The 14,373-nt window shown below is 47.2% G+C and overlaps 1 protein-coding gene across 8 annotated transcripts in view; it reads right to left on the reverse strand.

The window, feature by feature from the left end:
• TRIO (trio Rho guanine nucleotide exchange factor) overlaps positions 1–14,047 on the reverse strand; it is a 339,734-nt gene extending 325,687 nt beyond the window's left edge. For 3 of the 8 annotated variants that reach the window (XM_066374347.1, XM_066374307.1, XM_066374298.1), the window contains exon 1: positions 13,400–14,046. In XM_066374347.1, the coding sequence (XP_066230444.1) occupies positions 13,400–13,559 (160 nt within the window). In that variant the 5' untranslated portion in view covers positions 13,560–14,046. Of the gene's footprint in view, positions 1–12,337; positions 12,467–13,152; positions 13,230–13,399 lie in introns of those variants that run through there. The other 5 variants (XM_066374333.1, XM_066374325.1, XM_066374348.1 and 2 more) reach the window with 3 other exon arrangements.
• Positions 14,048–14,373: the final 326 nt, after the last annotated feature.

The raw sequence follows: 14,373 nt of genomic DNA on the forward strand, positions 1-14,373 counted from the left end.
GGAAGAGATGAACACTAGTGGCTGGTGTGCAGAAAGCACTCAATAAATGAAGTATGTTGCAGATTTAGTCATGATCTTTATTCTTTTTTGATTGATATAATATATACTATAAAATTCTTCCCTTTAAAGTGTACAATTCAGTGGTTTTTAGTATCGTCACCAGGTTGTGTAACCATTACCACTAGCTAATCCCACATCATCAGCCCAAGACTGTCCCCAGAATGTGTAACCCATGAGCAGTCACTCCCGCTCCCTTTCCTGTGACCTTTTATTCTCCAGACTTTCCAAGTATCAAAAAAAGCCTTTCCCCTTTAAAATATGAATAAGAAAATTATGATTCCTCTTTCTTGCTGAAATGTCTAGTTGTAGGAAGGGCTTCTAGAAGTGGAGGCCAAATTTTCCAGAACAGGATCTAACAAGCATGAGGACATTTATAGAAAATACAAAACACAATATATGACATTGAGACTTCCTCCCAAAACCAAGGGCCAATGTTCTATGTCATCATTTAATATAGGAAAACACAACACCGAATACTCACTTTGCCTGTAACATAAGGCCTGCACCCACTGTTCCATGCCTTCCAGAACCGAGTGCACACACTTCCCAGAAACCCCGCACTAACGCGGAAATTACACAGCTGTGTTAAATTTACTGCAGGTGGTTTCTGGAAAGAAACGTTTAGTCAATGAAAGGCAGCAAGCAAGTCTCTCAAGTCATGACTCATGACTGACTCCACCATCATTCAGCTCCCTCCCTCCCCCCACAATGTAATGGGTTCCTGAGAACAGACTGGCCCACCCATCCCGTCCCCCATTCTGTTCCAGCCCCTGTGCCCCATCACTCAGCCGTATCATCTCACACTTGCTTTTTCTTCCTCTCTTCCAAAAGTCAGTACATGCGGGTGAAGTTGATACACCGTCACACAACAGGTGCCATCTTTATAAACTGCACTTATTAGAAATTAATCTTTCTTTTTTTGGCAACCCCTTCTTTTTCAAATGTTCGCTTCAACATCACCAGCAAGTGAGCTGTTGATGGAATCTGGCAGCTCTTATCTTAAACATGCCTCAGGGGAGTTCCAGCACATTACTTCATCTGTTTTCTTTGGATGACTAACTGACAGGCACTGAGCTGAACAGAAGCTGACCACTAACTGCTGATTTGAACGGTTTAAACTGGAAGATGTAGGTTCGTTTATCACAGTGGTGTGAGTTAACACTTTGAAACGACTTTCTGTATACGCTAGGATTGAGTAAATCCATAAAGATACCGAGGATAAAGGGAGCCTTCAGTCTCAGAGAAGGATGACAAATAGGGAAAAGGGAAGACGAACATGCACCCTGTGGTGCAGACTGAATTTAAAGCATGAGTATAAACTCATGGGTTTGATTATAAACTGGTAAGTGCAGAAGGAGAAACGTGTTCATATATGAAATAATGTATAAATGTGTGTGCATGTATGTACGCATATGTATAGATACACACCACACTTCCTAGCTCTGTCCACCCAGAGGTTCTAGAAGCAACAACACCTCTGGAGAAATGAGCCCAGACTGTGTTTCTAAATACTGTTCTGTGCTAATGAACCAGGGCTCCTTGGAGAAATTGCATATTCCAGGGCTGGAGAGAGGGAAGTACAACATAAGCCTAAAATATCTTGTGTGTCAGAAAACTCAAAAAAAAAAAAAAATGATGGGAACAGGTCACAAAAGATAAAGGAGTGAGGCTAAAAGGACTCCCACTGGCCAAACACTGGACAATTTGAACATCAAACTAAATAATGAGAGCAAAGAATTATAACCTATTGAGTAAAAGAGGAATCCATGAGGACATACACATATCAGTAAGTACGTGAGGCACAAGGAAAAGCTCTTTCTTATGGTAGAAAGCCAGCAAAACACAGAAGGAATGATAAAGGTAGAAAAGTCACCATTTCCCAACCAAGGAGTAATTACTGATTCAGGCAGAAATCATCAATGGATGGTACATTCAGCAAATAAAAGGAAAGGAACAGGACTTCACAAAATCTCAATTATCTCCCCACAAAATGCCAACTAATTACAAGAGGAAAATAGAGCAGAGAAACCTGGTAGTCACCATCTGAACCAAACGACTAACGTGAACATCCCACAGTGGGACAGCTGACAGCTGTGTCCCTGACGGGGTGCTCTGGGGAGGAGGAGAGAAACCCTTCTCACAGGAATGTAAAACCTGGATCTAGTCATGAGAAATAATACAACCCAAACTGAGAGGTGGTCTTCAAAAGAATTGACTGTAATCTTCAAAAATAGTAAGGTAACCAGATAGACAGACTGGGAAAATGTTCCAAATTAAAGAAAACCAGAGACAACAAAGTAAATGAAATATTGGTCCTGGATGGAATCCGGGACCATGCATATTAATTTCCAAAAAGGATGTTTCTGAAACAACTGGTAAAAATGTATTAAAATTTATATAATATAGTACTTAATTTCCTGATTTGGATCATTAAGAGAATGTCCTTGTTCCTAAAAATATATATATCCAACAACCATTAGAGGTAAGGGCATCATCACCTCTGCAACTTACTCTCAAATGGTTCAGAAACAAAGTAATATATAAGTTATATATAACATATATGTGCATGTGTATGTGCATTCCAGTATATGGGGGGGGGGGGTTCCCACTGTGGTGAAACAGTAACAAGTGGGGAATCTGAATCTGAGTCCCTGCCTCTTTGACCGTAAATTGTGGCTTTTTTTTAGATTTTATTTATTCATTTTAGAGAGAGGAGAAAGAGAGACACAGAGAGAAAGAGAAGGGGGAAGGAGCAGGAAGCATCAACTCCCACATGTGCCTTGACCAGGCAAGCCCAGGGTTTCGAACTGGTGACCTCAGCATTCCAGGTCAACGCTTTACCCACTGCACATCACAGGTCAGGCAAACTATGACTTTTCAAAACAAACTTACCTCCTCCACACACAAAAAAATAACCCAACAAACTTTAAACCTAAATCAACAATGAAGACATGAATCAACAATAGCCAAAAATAACACAGTGAAATCTCAGTTAGACTAAGTTAAATGATTTGAACTTTGTACTCCCTTTGATAGTTTACAATCAAAGATAGGCCCTGGCTGGTTGGTTCAGTGGTAGAGCATCGGTCCAACGTGTGGATGTCCTGGGTTTTATTACCAGTCAGAGCACAGAGGAGACGTACCAACCTGCTTCTCCACCACCCTCCCCCTCTCACTTCTCTTTCTCTCTCTCTCTATCCGTCCCACAGCCATGGCTGGATTGGAGCAAGTTGGCCCTGGGCACTGACTCCATGACCTCTGTCTCACCACTAAGAAGAGCTCGTTGCTGAGCAACGCAGCAACACCCCAGACAGGCAGAGCATCACCCCCTAGTGAGCTTGCCAGGTAGATCCTGGTAGGGGAGCACGCAGGAGTCTGTCTCTCTGCCTCCCCTCCTCTCACTGAATTAAAAATAAATAAATAAATAATAAAATGAAATCAAAGATAAACTAAAATAGCATGTAAAAAGCAATCCATAATCTCACATTCAACATCAGAACAATCCTATTTTAATTCCAGAAATGTTTAAAAAGCAAGAATTAAACAAAAACAAAACTAACTAAAACCTTAAAACTTATATTATAGAAACTCCTTGAACAAACTAGGAGGAAATGAAGTATAGATTTTAGGTTGCAAAAACAAAACAAACAAACAAAAAAAACCTTCTGGTTATATAACATCTACAACCCAAGACGTCAACATTTCAATCATCTTCTGACTGAAATATTAAACGTCCAAGGTGGACATGAACTTCCTCAGAGACACACAGCAGACCACGTTCCCAGTGTGGAATGATGCTGGGAGGTCCAGGTGGGGATAAATATGTGTAAGCATCCCTTCAATCAAGGCTACCATGGTGGGTGGGGCTGGATGAGTTGTGACTGATGAAAATGCACCCCCAAAAAAGTACCTAGAACACATGCTCAAGAGTTATCTCACTACAAGAGGACAGTGAAAAATAGCCCAATTCCACATAACCACACGTCATCATCTACATTTAGATGATTAACAGTGAAGAAATGAGTGGTTACAACAAAAATAGCTATATATAGAGAACCCAGGAGTTACCACACCCACCTTATAAAACTGTCCCAAAGGAGCAGCTTAGCAGTCTCTGGTCCCTCCAGGCCTCCTCCCCAAACACACTTCCTAAATGGGAAAGGAAACCCTAGTAATGCTTACAATGTGTCACACACAGCAACGGCTGTAAAACTTCTCTCCCTGGCTAGCCTCTTCCTGGCCGTCCCAAATTCCCCTCCGCAGCCACAGAGACTTCCTACCCAGCACTGCAGTCCAAGTCCACAGGCCTGGGAGGCAGGGACCCATACTTCCACCAGGACCCCTCTAGAGACTTGGTGGGGGTGGGGGTGAAAATGCCAGGAAAGTTCACATAGCCATATGCCTCAAATAGAGAGCTGGGGTTACTAGGGTGATTTATATAATATATTTTTAAAAAAAGAAAACATCAGTTTTAATTAGTTGAGAAGAGGAAAGGCATAGAAATGAAATTATAGGGCCTCAACCAACATGAGAAAAGCCTTGCTGCACCCTGGAATCTTCCACTCAACTTTCGTTTGGTGTGAGACTTGTAAATTATAGCTTCGATCCTCAACACACAAAGCTATACGTCTCCACTTTTAAAGATTTGAAAATTACAGCACAGGACCTTGCGGGATGCTGAGGGTCATTTCGGCTCTCCCTGCATTAGGGAGGGAAGGGCATCAGGGTTCTGCGGTCTGTCAGCCTTGGTTCTAAATGCCAGCTCGGTCCCTCATGACAGCGCAGCCTGGGGCAGGTCGGTCTCCCTCGCCAGAGGCTGAGATCTTCATCCTAACACATGCCAGCATCCCCCTGCTGGAAGCAGAGGTTTGATTTCATAGGAGAAAATGCAGACAGCGCCTGCCCAGCACCTAGGTGCACAGTGGTGGCGGTGGCAGAGAGAGCAGTTAAGAGAAAGACTTAACCAGGTTTTCTCAGAGGATAGGACTGGCATTAATGGCATTTAAAGAAAATATATTTTTCATGTCATCCTATGACCTTACAAGCAGGTTACTGCTTTCTGGATGCACTTATTTGACTCTCTTCTGAAGCACAATTCTAAAGATATTATTCTCTGACCCCTGATGACAGGTGTCCTGGCCTCTCACTGGAAGCAGCTGCTGAAGATGTAGGTGATAGCAAGAATGTGGAGAGCATGAGACCAGCTGGCCTCTGCCAGACTGCCCCTCATCCTAGTCCCCCCCCCCAAGGGCCCCATAGCACATGGCAAGTTGTCACAGAGAATTTACAGTGACTCCCCTCCCAACCCTGTAGAAGGTTTACAAAGGTTTCCAGCAATGTGGTTCAGGGGACAGGTCCCACCTCACAAACAGGCTGAACCCTCTGCTGATTTAGGCAACCTGCAGAGGTGAGGCAGGAGCTAATAAGCAATCACAAGAGGAGAAAAGTGCCTAACAATGGGTCCTGCAAATTTTGCATCTCAGGGGCTGCAGTTGAATACAGGGAAAGAAAGAGGTACACAGCACACCAGCTACCAAACCACTGACACTTAATGCCTCTCCCATGAAGCCTCTCCCAAGAGAAGCTGCTCTAGCACAGGCAACCTATTGGGACGTTTGAACTGAACTGTCACAAGAAGAAAATGTATGGCCTGGAAATCATCAAATTAGCACGGTTCTCAAGGCTCCTGAGCCTAAGATATATTATGCCAAAATGTAGATGGAGGGGAAATAACTCTAAAATTAGAGTGTGAAATATAGTCTGCCCCTGTGCAATCTGGGTTTTAGTTTGGTTGGTTGGTTTTTGGGGGGTTTTTTGGTTGGGGGTTGTTTTTCTGTTTTTGTTTTTGTTTTGTTTGTTTGTTTTTTGTTTGAGCTAGTGATGGTCCCCTGAATGCCACCTGTCATCACTGTGGTACTAGAAAGGGAGGTGAGGGATGGAAAGAATTTCTTATACCCACGAATTTATTTAAATACTGCCTATGAACAAGAAACATCTATTTGTTCAGTAAGAGACTAATGAGGAATTTATTCCAGTTATTTGGATGCCAAGATATTAAACAATTTAAACTTCAGAAATTTTAATGTGTGAGACTAGCTAATAGTTAAGTTGAAAGACTTATAATAACAATACTCTAGTCAAACTAATGTTTCCAACTGTGGGTACCTTCAGAATAAATTACAGAGGAATTGTACTTCTGAGCCCTTATGACTTGAAAGTTAAACTGAAGCCCTGGCAAAGTAGTTCAGTTGGTTAGAGCATCATCCCAACACACCAAGGTTGCATGCAGTTCCAGCCCCAGTCAGGGCACATACAAGAATCAACCAATGAATGCAGAAATAAGTGGAATGAATCTATGTTTCTCTCCCTTTCTCCCTCTCTTTTATCTGTCTTCCCCCCATCATCCCCACTTTCCTCTCCTAGCAAGGCTGAATATTTACTTGTTGACCACCTGTACTTTGAATTGTCAGTTTGCCTATTTTTCTTTGGATTGTATTATTGATTTGAGGAAGCCCTTTTTTATGATGTATATATATATTGTTTGTCTGATTTGTAATAAAAGTTCACTCCCAGTTTATTGTTAGCCTTTTTAAATGTTATATTTTAAATTAACATACAGTAGACTGGATCTCTGGGAGGGGGTAAAGTTCTATGAATTTTGACACATATAATCTCACCACACCAAAATAAGAAACAGCTCCATCTTCTCCCCAAATGCTCTGTCATACTGCCCTTTGTATTCACACCCTCACCACCCCTAAATCCTGGCAATCAACCAACCAGTTCTTTCACTCAGTTCTGTCTTTTTGACAATGTGACCTAAGTGGAATCATTCAGTATGAAGCTGTTTTGAGACTGCCTTCCCTCACTCAGGGGTAACTGAGTGGCTGTAACAGTTTATCTGTTCACAGCTACAGACAGTAAAGACCCCCAGCCCTTCCCAGCAGCAGTATAGTAAAGGAAGTCTTTCCTGGAACTGAAGGGTCCATATGGCTGCCCAAACGCTGCAGAAACCCCTTTAAAGAGAAACCAAGTGCAATTTATCACTGTCCATAACAGGACTATACACTGTAACAAAATAAGCCTGATTAATTCGCATGGACACCCTACCCAAAGTACCCTAGACCTAGATTCTATTATTTGTCTTAACTAATGTTTTCATGAAAGCTTTCTGTCAGTGCAACTGCTGAAATGTACTAATTTATGACAAAGCCCAAATAGGCTAATGCTTCCAAAATACAAGCTTTGCTCCACAGATTACTTCACAATCCTTCACAACCAGACAGGAGTAGATATGTGGCTAATCAAAACAGTAACCTAAAACTCGAGTATATTTTTCACCAAAATGAGGTTATATCTTTCCACAGCACATCTGGCATTGGACCAAATATTACAGTCACTGTGAAGAAACCTCAGAAGCTGTACCCTTCCTCCAGCTCAATGACCTTGGCCTCTTGGTTAAGAAGTCCATAGCTTTCACTCTCTTGCCTGGGACACTTAACCTTTCCCTGAGGGCAGATGATTAATAATTGGAGTTTCAAGGGGTTTCCTTACACAGACAGGGAACACAAAAGAGAAAATCAGGGTAACAACAATTCAGTAATCAAACTGAGTGCTTCCCTTAGTGAATGAGAAGTGAAAATGAGTATTTATGTACTTGCTAATCATTAAACATGTAAACATGATTTCCCATAAACAAGAATGCCTGTCTGTACGTAAGGCTTAACAATGTCAAAAGATTAGGAGACTATATCGGAAATTCGAGCCAGATGTCTGTTTTCTCTTAATGAACTGGCTGGCAGAGGTGGCAGAAACCACGGCGAGCAAGTAGGCAAAGGCCCTGAGAGGCAGCCCCTGCACTGTGAGCACAGGCCTTGGACGGAAGGGAAAAGGCAGAGGGGACGGCAGCAGAGAGCAACGCTGTGCAGGACCTTGTCTCACTCCTGCCTCTTCTCTCCTGTTTGCTTCTCTGCCCTCAGTTCAGAGGTAGAGCAATAGGAATTCCGGAGTGGCTCCAGCTGAATCATCACCAGCCAGAATTCCCAACTGCAAGGGACAGTGAGAAGACACCTGGTCCATGCTTATGCCCTTGCCTCTGTACCACTGAACGCTCATCAGCAGAGTTGGGGATAGGGCAAGAGAGCTCTGTCATGCACCCTCTGATGCTCACCCCCTCCTCCAACCCTGAGCCCATCCTGTTCACTGCCCGCCATCAGCTTAAACAGCACTGGGAAACATGGAGGAGACATAAAAGACAGTGTCACCATCCATGAGACAAATAACAGTCACACTTGTCAGTTTTCTCAAGTACACTCAGCCAAGCACTCGGGAGAGAATAAAATGAGAAGGGCACTACCTTCCAGCAAAACAGCGGAATTCTCCCTCAGATTCATCCCTTCACTGTCCACGGAGTAGCTGCTATTCCGGCTAGTGGAGCTATCAAAAATTTGTCAAGACAATGCACTTAATGAAATATAAACCAACTTATCATAGAATTGAGAAGGAATGAAGGGGGATGTTAAGACTTCTTTTTATAGTAAAAGCACAATTCATCCCTATCAACACAAGTGATTTTACCAGGCAGTAAAGTGTGGCTATTGATTAAGAATTTGACTATTCTCTGGAATTCTGCCAAGGATATGAGATAAAATTTTATTTTCTCAGTGAGGGAGTCAAGTACATAAATTTAAATATAAGATATGGCTGATTTAGATGACAGCTTCAAACATATCTCTCAATTTCAGTTAAAAACAAAACCCAGCCTGACCTGTGGTGGTGCAGTAGATAAAGCATTGACCTGCAAAGCTGAGGTCACCATTTCAAAACCCCAAGCTTGCCCAGTCAAGGCATATAAGAGAAGCAATTACTATGAGTTGATGCTTCCTGCTCCTATCCTCCTTTCTCTCTCCCTCTCTCTCTCTCTCTCCCCTCTCTCTAAAATCATAAAATAAAACAAATTTATCATATTTACACGGTCTAAAAAGACCTCTTAATCACCTATTTTTAATATACATTTGAAGAACAAAATAGTTAAAATGGCTTCATTTAAATCTTCATTTGAATCTGGGATGGTTAAACTACAAGGAAAAAATACAATATCACATATCAGTAAGTCAATTTACAAGGAAACTCAATGAAAAGTTTCTGTCAATGAGTATTTTACTGCTCTTTGATTTCTTAAAAGTCACTTATAGGATTATTTTTTTTAGCTATCTCCTGTTTTCCTCTAAAACTGTGCCTCACTGTGCTACTGAAAAAGGTGAAACCAACATTCATTATCAAATTACATTTTCTTCAGGTTCTCTTTTCAAAATATTAAGGGTAACAAGGACCAATTTCATAATACAATAATTATTACTAGTGCTCACAATGACCAAAGCTGCCAGGCTCTAACCACACACAGAATTGGCCCTGCGAGCTTGGAGGCCAGCTACTGAAGTTGTGTAAGAAATGCAGATACGAAGAAATACTTCCTTTGCTACTCCATGAAGAAACTATCATATCAAAACATGGCAAGATATGCACGTGGCTCCCTCCCTAAGTTACAGACTCAATTTTCTTCATATATTCCATCGGAAAGGGCTGCTTGCTGCCAGGGGTCCAGAATAAGATTTAATAATGGAAAAAGAAAACAAACCCCCAACACAATGGGCAACGACACTCCAGAAACACCACAAACCTTTATTCTCTGCACAGTCATTTAATGCCAAGGTAAAACATGCCAGGCAGGTTAAAAATAATGCATTTATGTAAGCACCCCCCCCACACACACACACACAGACTTGCACACACACTTGCAAGGTTAAATAGAGAGCTCTGATGAAAGAATGATTTATTGCCACAAGACTAGAGCCCCAAAATAGATTGACAATAAAAGTGATTGGTCCCAATGGGGTTGAGAAGTAATGTAAGCAAAGTCCTGGCCATGAGAAGCATCTGGGAAAGAGGACCCAAGCCAGGGGCGCTTCCCAGCCCTGACCCCACCTCTACCAGAGTTCCACTGTGAACAAGCAAGCCAGTCAACCTCCCTAAAAGCCTTCTGTAAAATAAAAAAAAAACCCAAACTTTAAAAAAAAAAAAAACTGTACTGGCTCACCTCTGTGATTTTTTTTTTATTTTTTGGCTTTGAAATCTGGTTTATCTTTATTGGTGCTGAGCTCCGTGCAAAGGAGGAAAGTGAGGTCTGTAATTACAATTGCAGAAAATCTCAGCTGCCCTTTTATACACCATAACCACATTTTTTCGCTCAATTCAATTTAACTCTAATTGACCTGCCTGCTAGTGCCAGATCTAGAAAAGGGGAATCAAGACTGTCCAAATGAATAGGTCATTTCTGTGCCAAGGACCTGAGTGGAGAAGGGAATGACAGCACAGGTGAGACCTTGAGAGAGGTGGACACTGGGTGCCTCAAAACAGAGGGGAAAGGCAGTCACTGCTCTGAAGACCAGAAGTACTCAGTGAAAAGTGGGGAGCAACTATGACATGGTCGGGCTCAGCGGGAACCACAGAATCTGAGAGCATGAAGTAGCCCCTGAGTCATCTCTCCAGAACCCCTTCCAGGTGCAGGAGTCCTGTCTCCAGCAGCCAACTCTGAACCTTAGCAGGTGGCAGCACCTCTGCATAAACATTTCTAGTAATGGAAAAGTCACAGGCAGTCCATTCTAATGTTCAAAAGCCGTATTAAATGAAAGGCTTTCCCCATATTTCATCCAACCAAAGATAAACTTTAATCTAGCACAGACAAGGAATAAAAAGACAGAAAGAAGATAAGGTGGCCAATCAAACAGTTCAGGACTGAGAAATGAAAGGCAGTGAGTACAAACACCTTGCCTAAGTCACGTTAGCAGTCTTAAGTCCCAGGCTCATAAGCACCCTGGAGAAATGTTCACGCCTAGATATGTCTAGCCCAGTCAATGAAAACAGATTTTCTGTGCTTCTACATCTTAGGAAAAAATGTCACATTCTACTAATGGACTGACCTCTCCCATTCAGCCATCCACATTCAATCAAAACTGCCCAGGAGGCCTCCCTGCTCGAGCCATTCCACCAGCAAAGCTCCTACCCAGGGTCCTCTTGCTTCACCTGTCCTGACTGTCCAAACCCACACACCCCACCAATCCAAATGAATAGTCCCTCTCTATCCTCCGCTAGATATCACTGCCCTAGATGCTGGAGCCAAGATCTAGGTCGGGAATTCAGAGCTGCCCAGAGGAGGAGAAGCACTTTGAAAAGATGTTCCAGGCTACCCCTGGGATGGGACAGCTCAATTGCTGGCTACTTAAAATCTGCTCTCGCTTATGATTCCGAGTCAAACAACTAAAAGTATGGTTTGTTACATTATTTTGGAAGGTGAAAGGAGCAAACCACTGAGCAGCACTGTCTGGTCCTGCCCAAAAATGAACATGAAGAGGAGCCAGGCTTGGAGGCAAGCACAGGCACGGCCACCAACAGACTTATCTACCCAGAAAAATCCTGAGGTGCACCACACTGATGCAGAGCAAGTTTTCCATGCACTCAGTCCAACCTGATGTCTTCAGGGGCTCTTATGAGCATAAGAAGTGATTTCTCTAATATGCATAATAAAGATGTGAGAAAGTCTGGTCTCACAAGCATGGTAAATTCCATCTGCAGAGCACAGGAGCCTTTCTAACTGGGAAGAGTTTAATTCTGCACAGAATCTATTATTCTGTGACAGGTGGTAGAGTCAGAGAGAAGACAGGCTAGACTTTAGCTTCAGGGCATGAAAGGAAGACGACCCAGTTCTGCTATTAAGAAGACGGGACTGTTCAACCTGGCTAGGTGCACACACTCAAAAGGCTTTCATTTAGAGTTCATGTTATCTTAAACCTTTGCTTTCTGCAAGGACCTCATGGAGACAGGGAGCACCAAGAAGTATATTAACCCCAAGATGACACTGTAGGGTCAGCATATGTCACTCTCAGCCACAACCAATCTATTAAACTGACTCAAAAATAACCCCTCCTGGCAAAGATCAAGGAATCAAAGGGAAGATAGTACTAAACTAGGTATCTACTGACACTGCTAACTTCTGCCTCTGACCATCACCCTCCCGCTGCAAATTGCTCCTAGTGACCCGGATCACCAAACTGATCTCACCAAAGCTGGGAACTGTATACTGAAAGAGGCCACGGAGAAATTGAGCCCTCGACTTCCGAGCGCGTCCCATGGCAGACCGCTCCCCCAGCAGCCCCGGCCCTCACCCACCCATGTCTTCCCAGGGGCCGCCACAAGCACCCCACACAAGCCCTGCGCTCACCGGACGCCGGGGCCCCGACCTGGCCCGCCTTCCTCCGCTCTCCAGCACCGAGCCTGTATCCTCCCAGTCCAACGCCTGGCCCGCTAAGCAATGCGCCCCAGGATGCGGGCCCCGAGGCCGCGGCCGCCAGCTCCTCTGCAGCTGCCCGGACGCGCGAGCAGACGGGACTGGGCGCGGGGACGAGGGCCTGGCTCGTGCCGGATCTGGGCCGGGCGAAAGGAGGCGCTGCCGCTGGGGTCCCGGGGACGCCCTGTCACGCCTCCCGCGCCTCCTCCAGATCGCAAAGCTCGCCTCCCTGGCGGCCACCCCCTCCTCGCCGGAGAGACACCTGGCACTGCCTCCATCTCCAAGCCACCCAGGCAGTGCCCCCAGAGCTACCGCCCCGCGCCTCCCCCTCAGAGCCACCATGTTCCCAGATGTCCCTCCTGGGCCGCCCCCGGAGACAATGGCTCACCCGCCACCCGGGCCGCCGCGCTTCATCTCGGCCACAACCCCCTACCCCCAGGGCAGCGTGTCCATGGCTGCCCCGTTTCACAGAAGTGTAGACCGAGGCCGGGTAGGTGACAGGCTGGAGATGAGAGCTGAGAAGATCGAGGAGGGGCCAGGTCCAAATCAGACACCAAGACCAGCACAGGCGACACCCCGCTTTTACCGGCCCGGCCCTACCACCCCCGTTCGCTCGGCCTCCGGGACTGGAGCCTCCGCCCTTGCCGTCCCCGCCGCCCCCTCCTCGGCCCTCCCGCGAAAGAGACAAAGAGCCGGCGCCCCAACCCGTGGAGCTGTGACCGCCGGGTTGGGAGATCGAGAGATTTTACCCTGGAACGAGGGGCGGGCGTAGGGAAGGACGAGTCGGCGGCGTCCGAGACGAGGCACCGGGCGCGGGGGGCGCGGGCAGCGGGACCCGCCGGTGTAGGTCCGTGAGCCCCTGTGCAGGGCGCAGTGGCTCGAGCGAGAGCGCGCCGAGCCCGACGGGCATGTGAGCACCGGGCGCGCCGGGGCCCGCGGACCGCGCCTCTCGGCGGTGCTGGCCGAGCGCACCGGCAGCGCTGCAGTTGCACTCACCGGATCGGAAGAAGGCCGCGATGTCGGCCAGGTCCTTGGCCGCCTCTTCGGCCCCTTCGCCGGCGCCGCCCCCGCAGCCGGAGCCCGCTGCGCTGGCCGTGGCGGCGGGGCCGGAGGACGCGGCGGGGGCGGCGGCTGCACCGCCGCTGCTGCCGCTCATGGCTGCGGCGGCGCCCGCGGCCGCGCCCGGCTCGGGCCCCGCGCCACTAGAGCCGCGCGCCGCCCGCTCCGCGCCGGGCCTGGCGGAGCTGAGCGCCCAGCTGCCCGCGCCCGGTGCGCGGACGCAGAGCCCCGGGGCGGCGGCGGGCGACGGCGGCGGCTCGGCCTGGCGAGCGCGCCCACATAGACGAGGACTCCGCCCGGGAGCCGCGATCTGGCCGCGAGGCGGAGGCGCGGAGCCACGACCTCGGCGGCGCCGGCCGGAGCGCGGGCAGCAGCACGCGCCGCGCGGGACACGCAGTCGTGAGGGCTGGGGCCCGGGGTCGGCGGGAGCTCCGCGATCACGGGCGCCGGCGGCAGCCGCGAACCTCCATCTTGATTTCAAATGGGGAAGGAAGGAGGGGGAGGGGGGAAATCACGGCCGAGGGAACCCGGGTGAAAGGAAAAGGGAGAGCAGGGAAAGGAGAGGAAGGAAAAAAAGAGGGGCTTCGGCAATTTCCGGCGAACGTCGTCAGGGGCCCGAGCGTGGGCTCAGTGGGTGGGCGGGGCCTCGGAGGTAGGAGGGGCCTGGAGGGGGCGGAGCCGCGCCGGGCGGCCCGCCCCCCACAGTCCGCGGTGGCTGCGGGAGAGCTTAGCCCGGCTTCTCTTTTTCCTACCCCGCAGCTCCGACCCTTGGAAGGAGCACGAACGCTTTGACCAGCCCGGACGGACCTTCCCGAGCGCTTGCTCCTGCACCGCCAGCACTGTCGTCCCGGCGCTCTAGCTCTTTATTACTGATCTCGCCCGCGGGGCTGGGTGACTCGGGCACGGGGCCC

This window comes from Saccopteryx leptura, chromosome 1 (genome assembly GCF_036850995.1).
Source record: "Saccopteryx leptura isolate mSacLep1 chromosome 1, mSacLep1_pri_phased_curated, whole genome shotgun sequence".
NCBI classification, from domain to species: domain Eukaryota; kingdom Metazoa; phylum Chordata; class Mammalia; order Chiroptera; family Emballonuridae; genus Saccopteryx; species Saccopteryx leptura.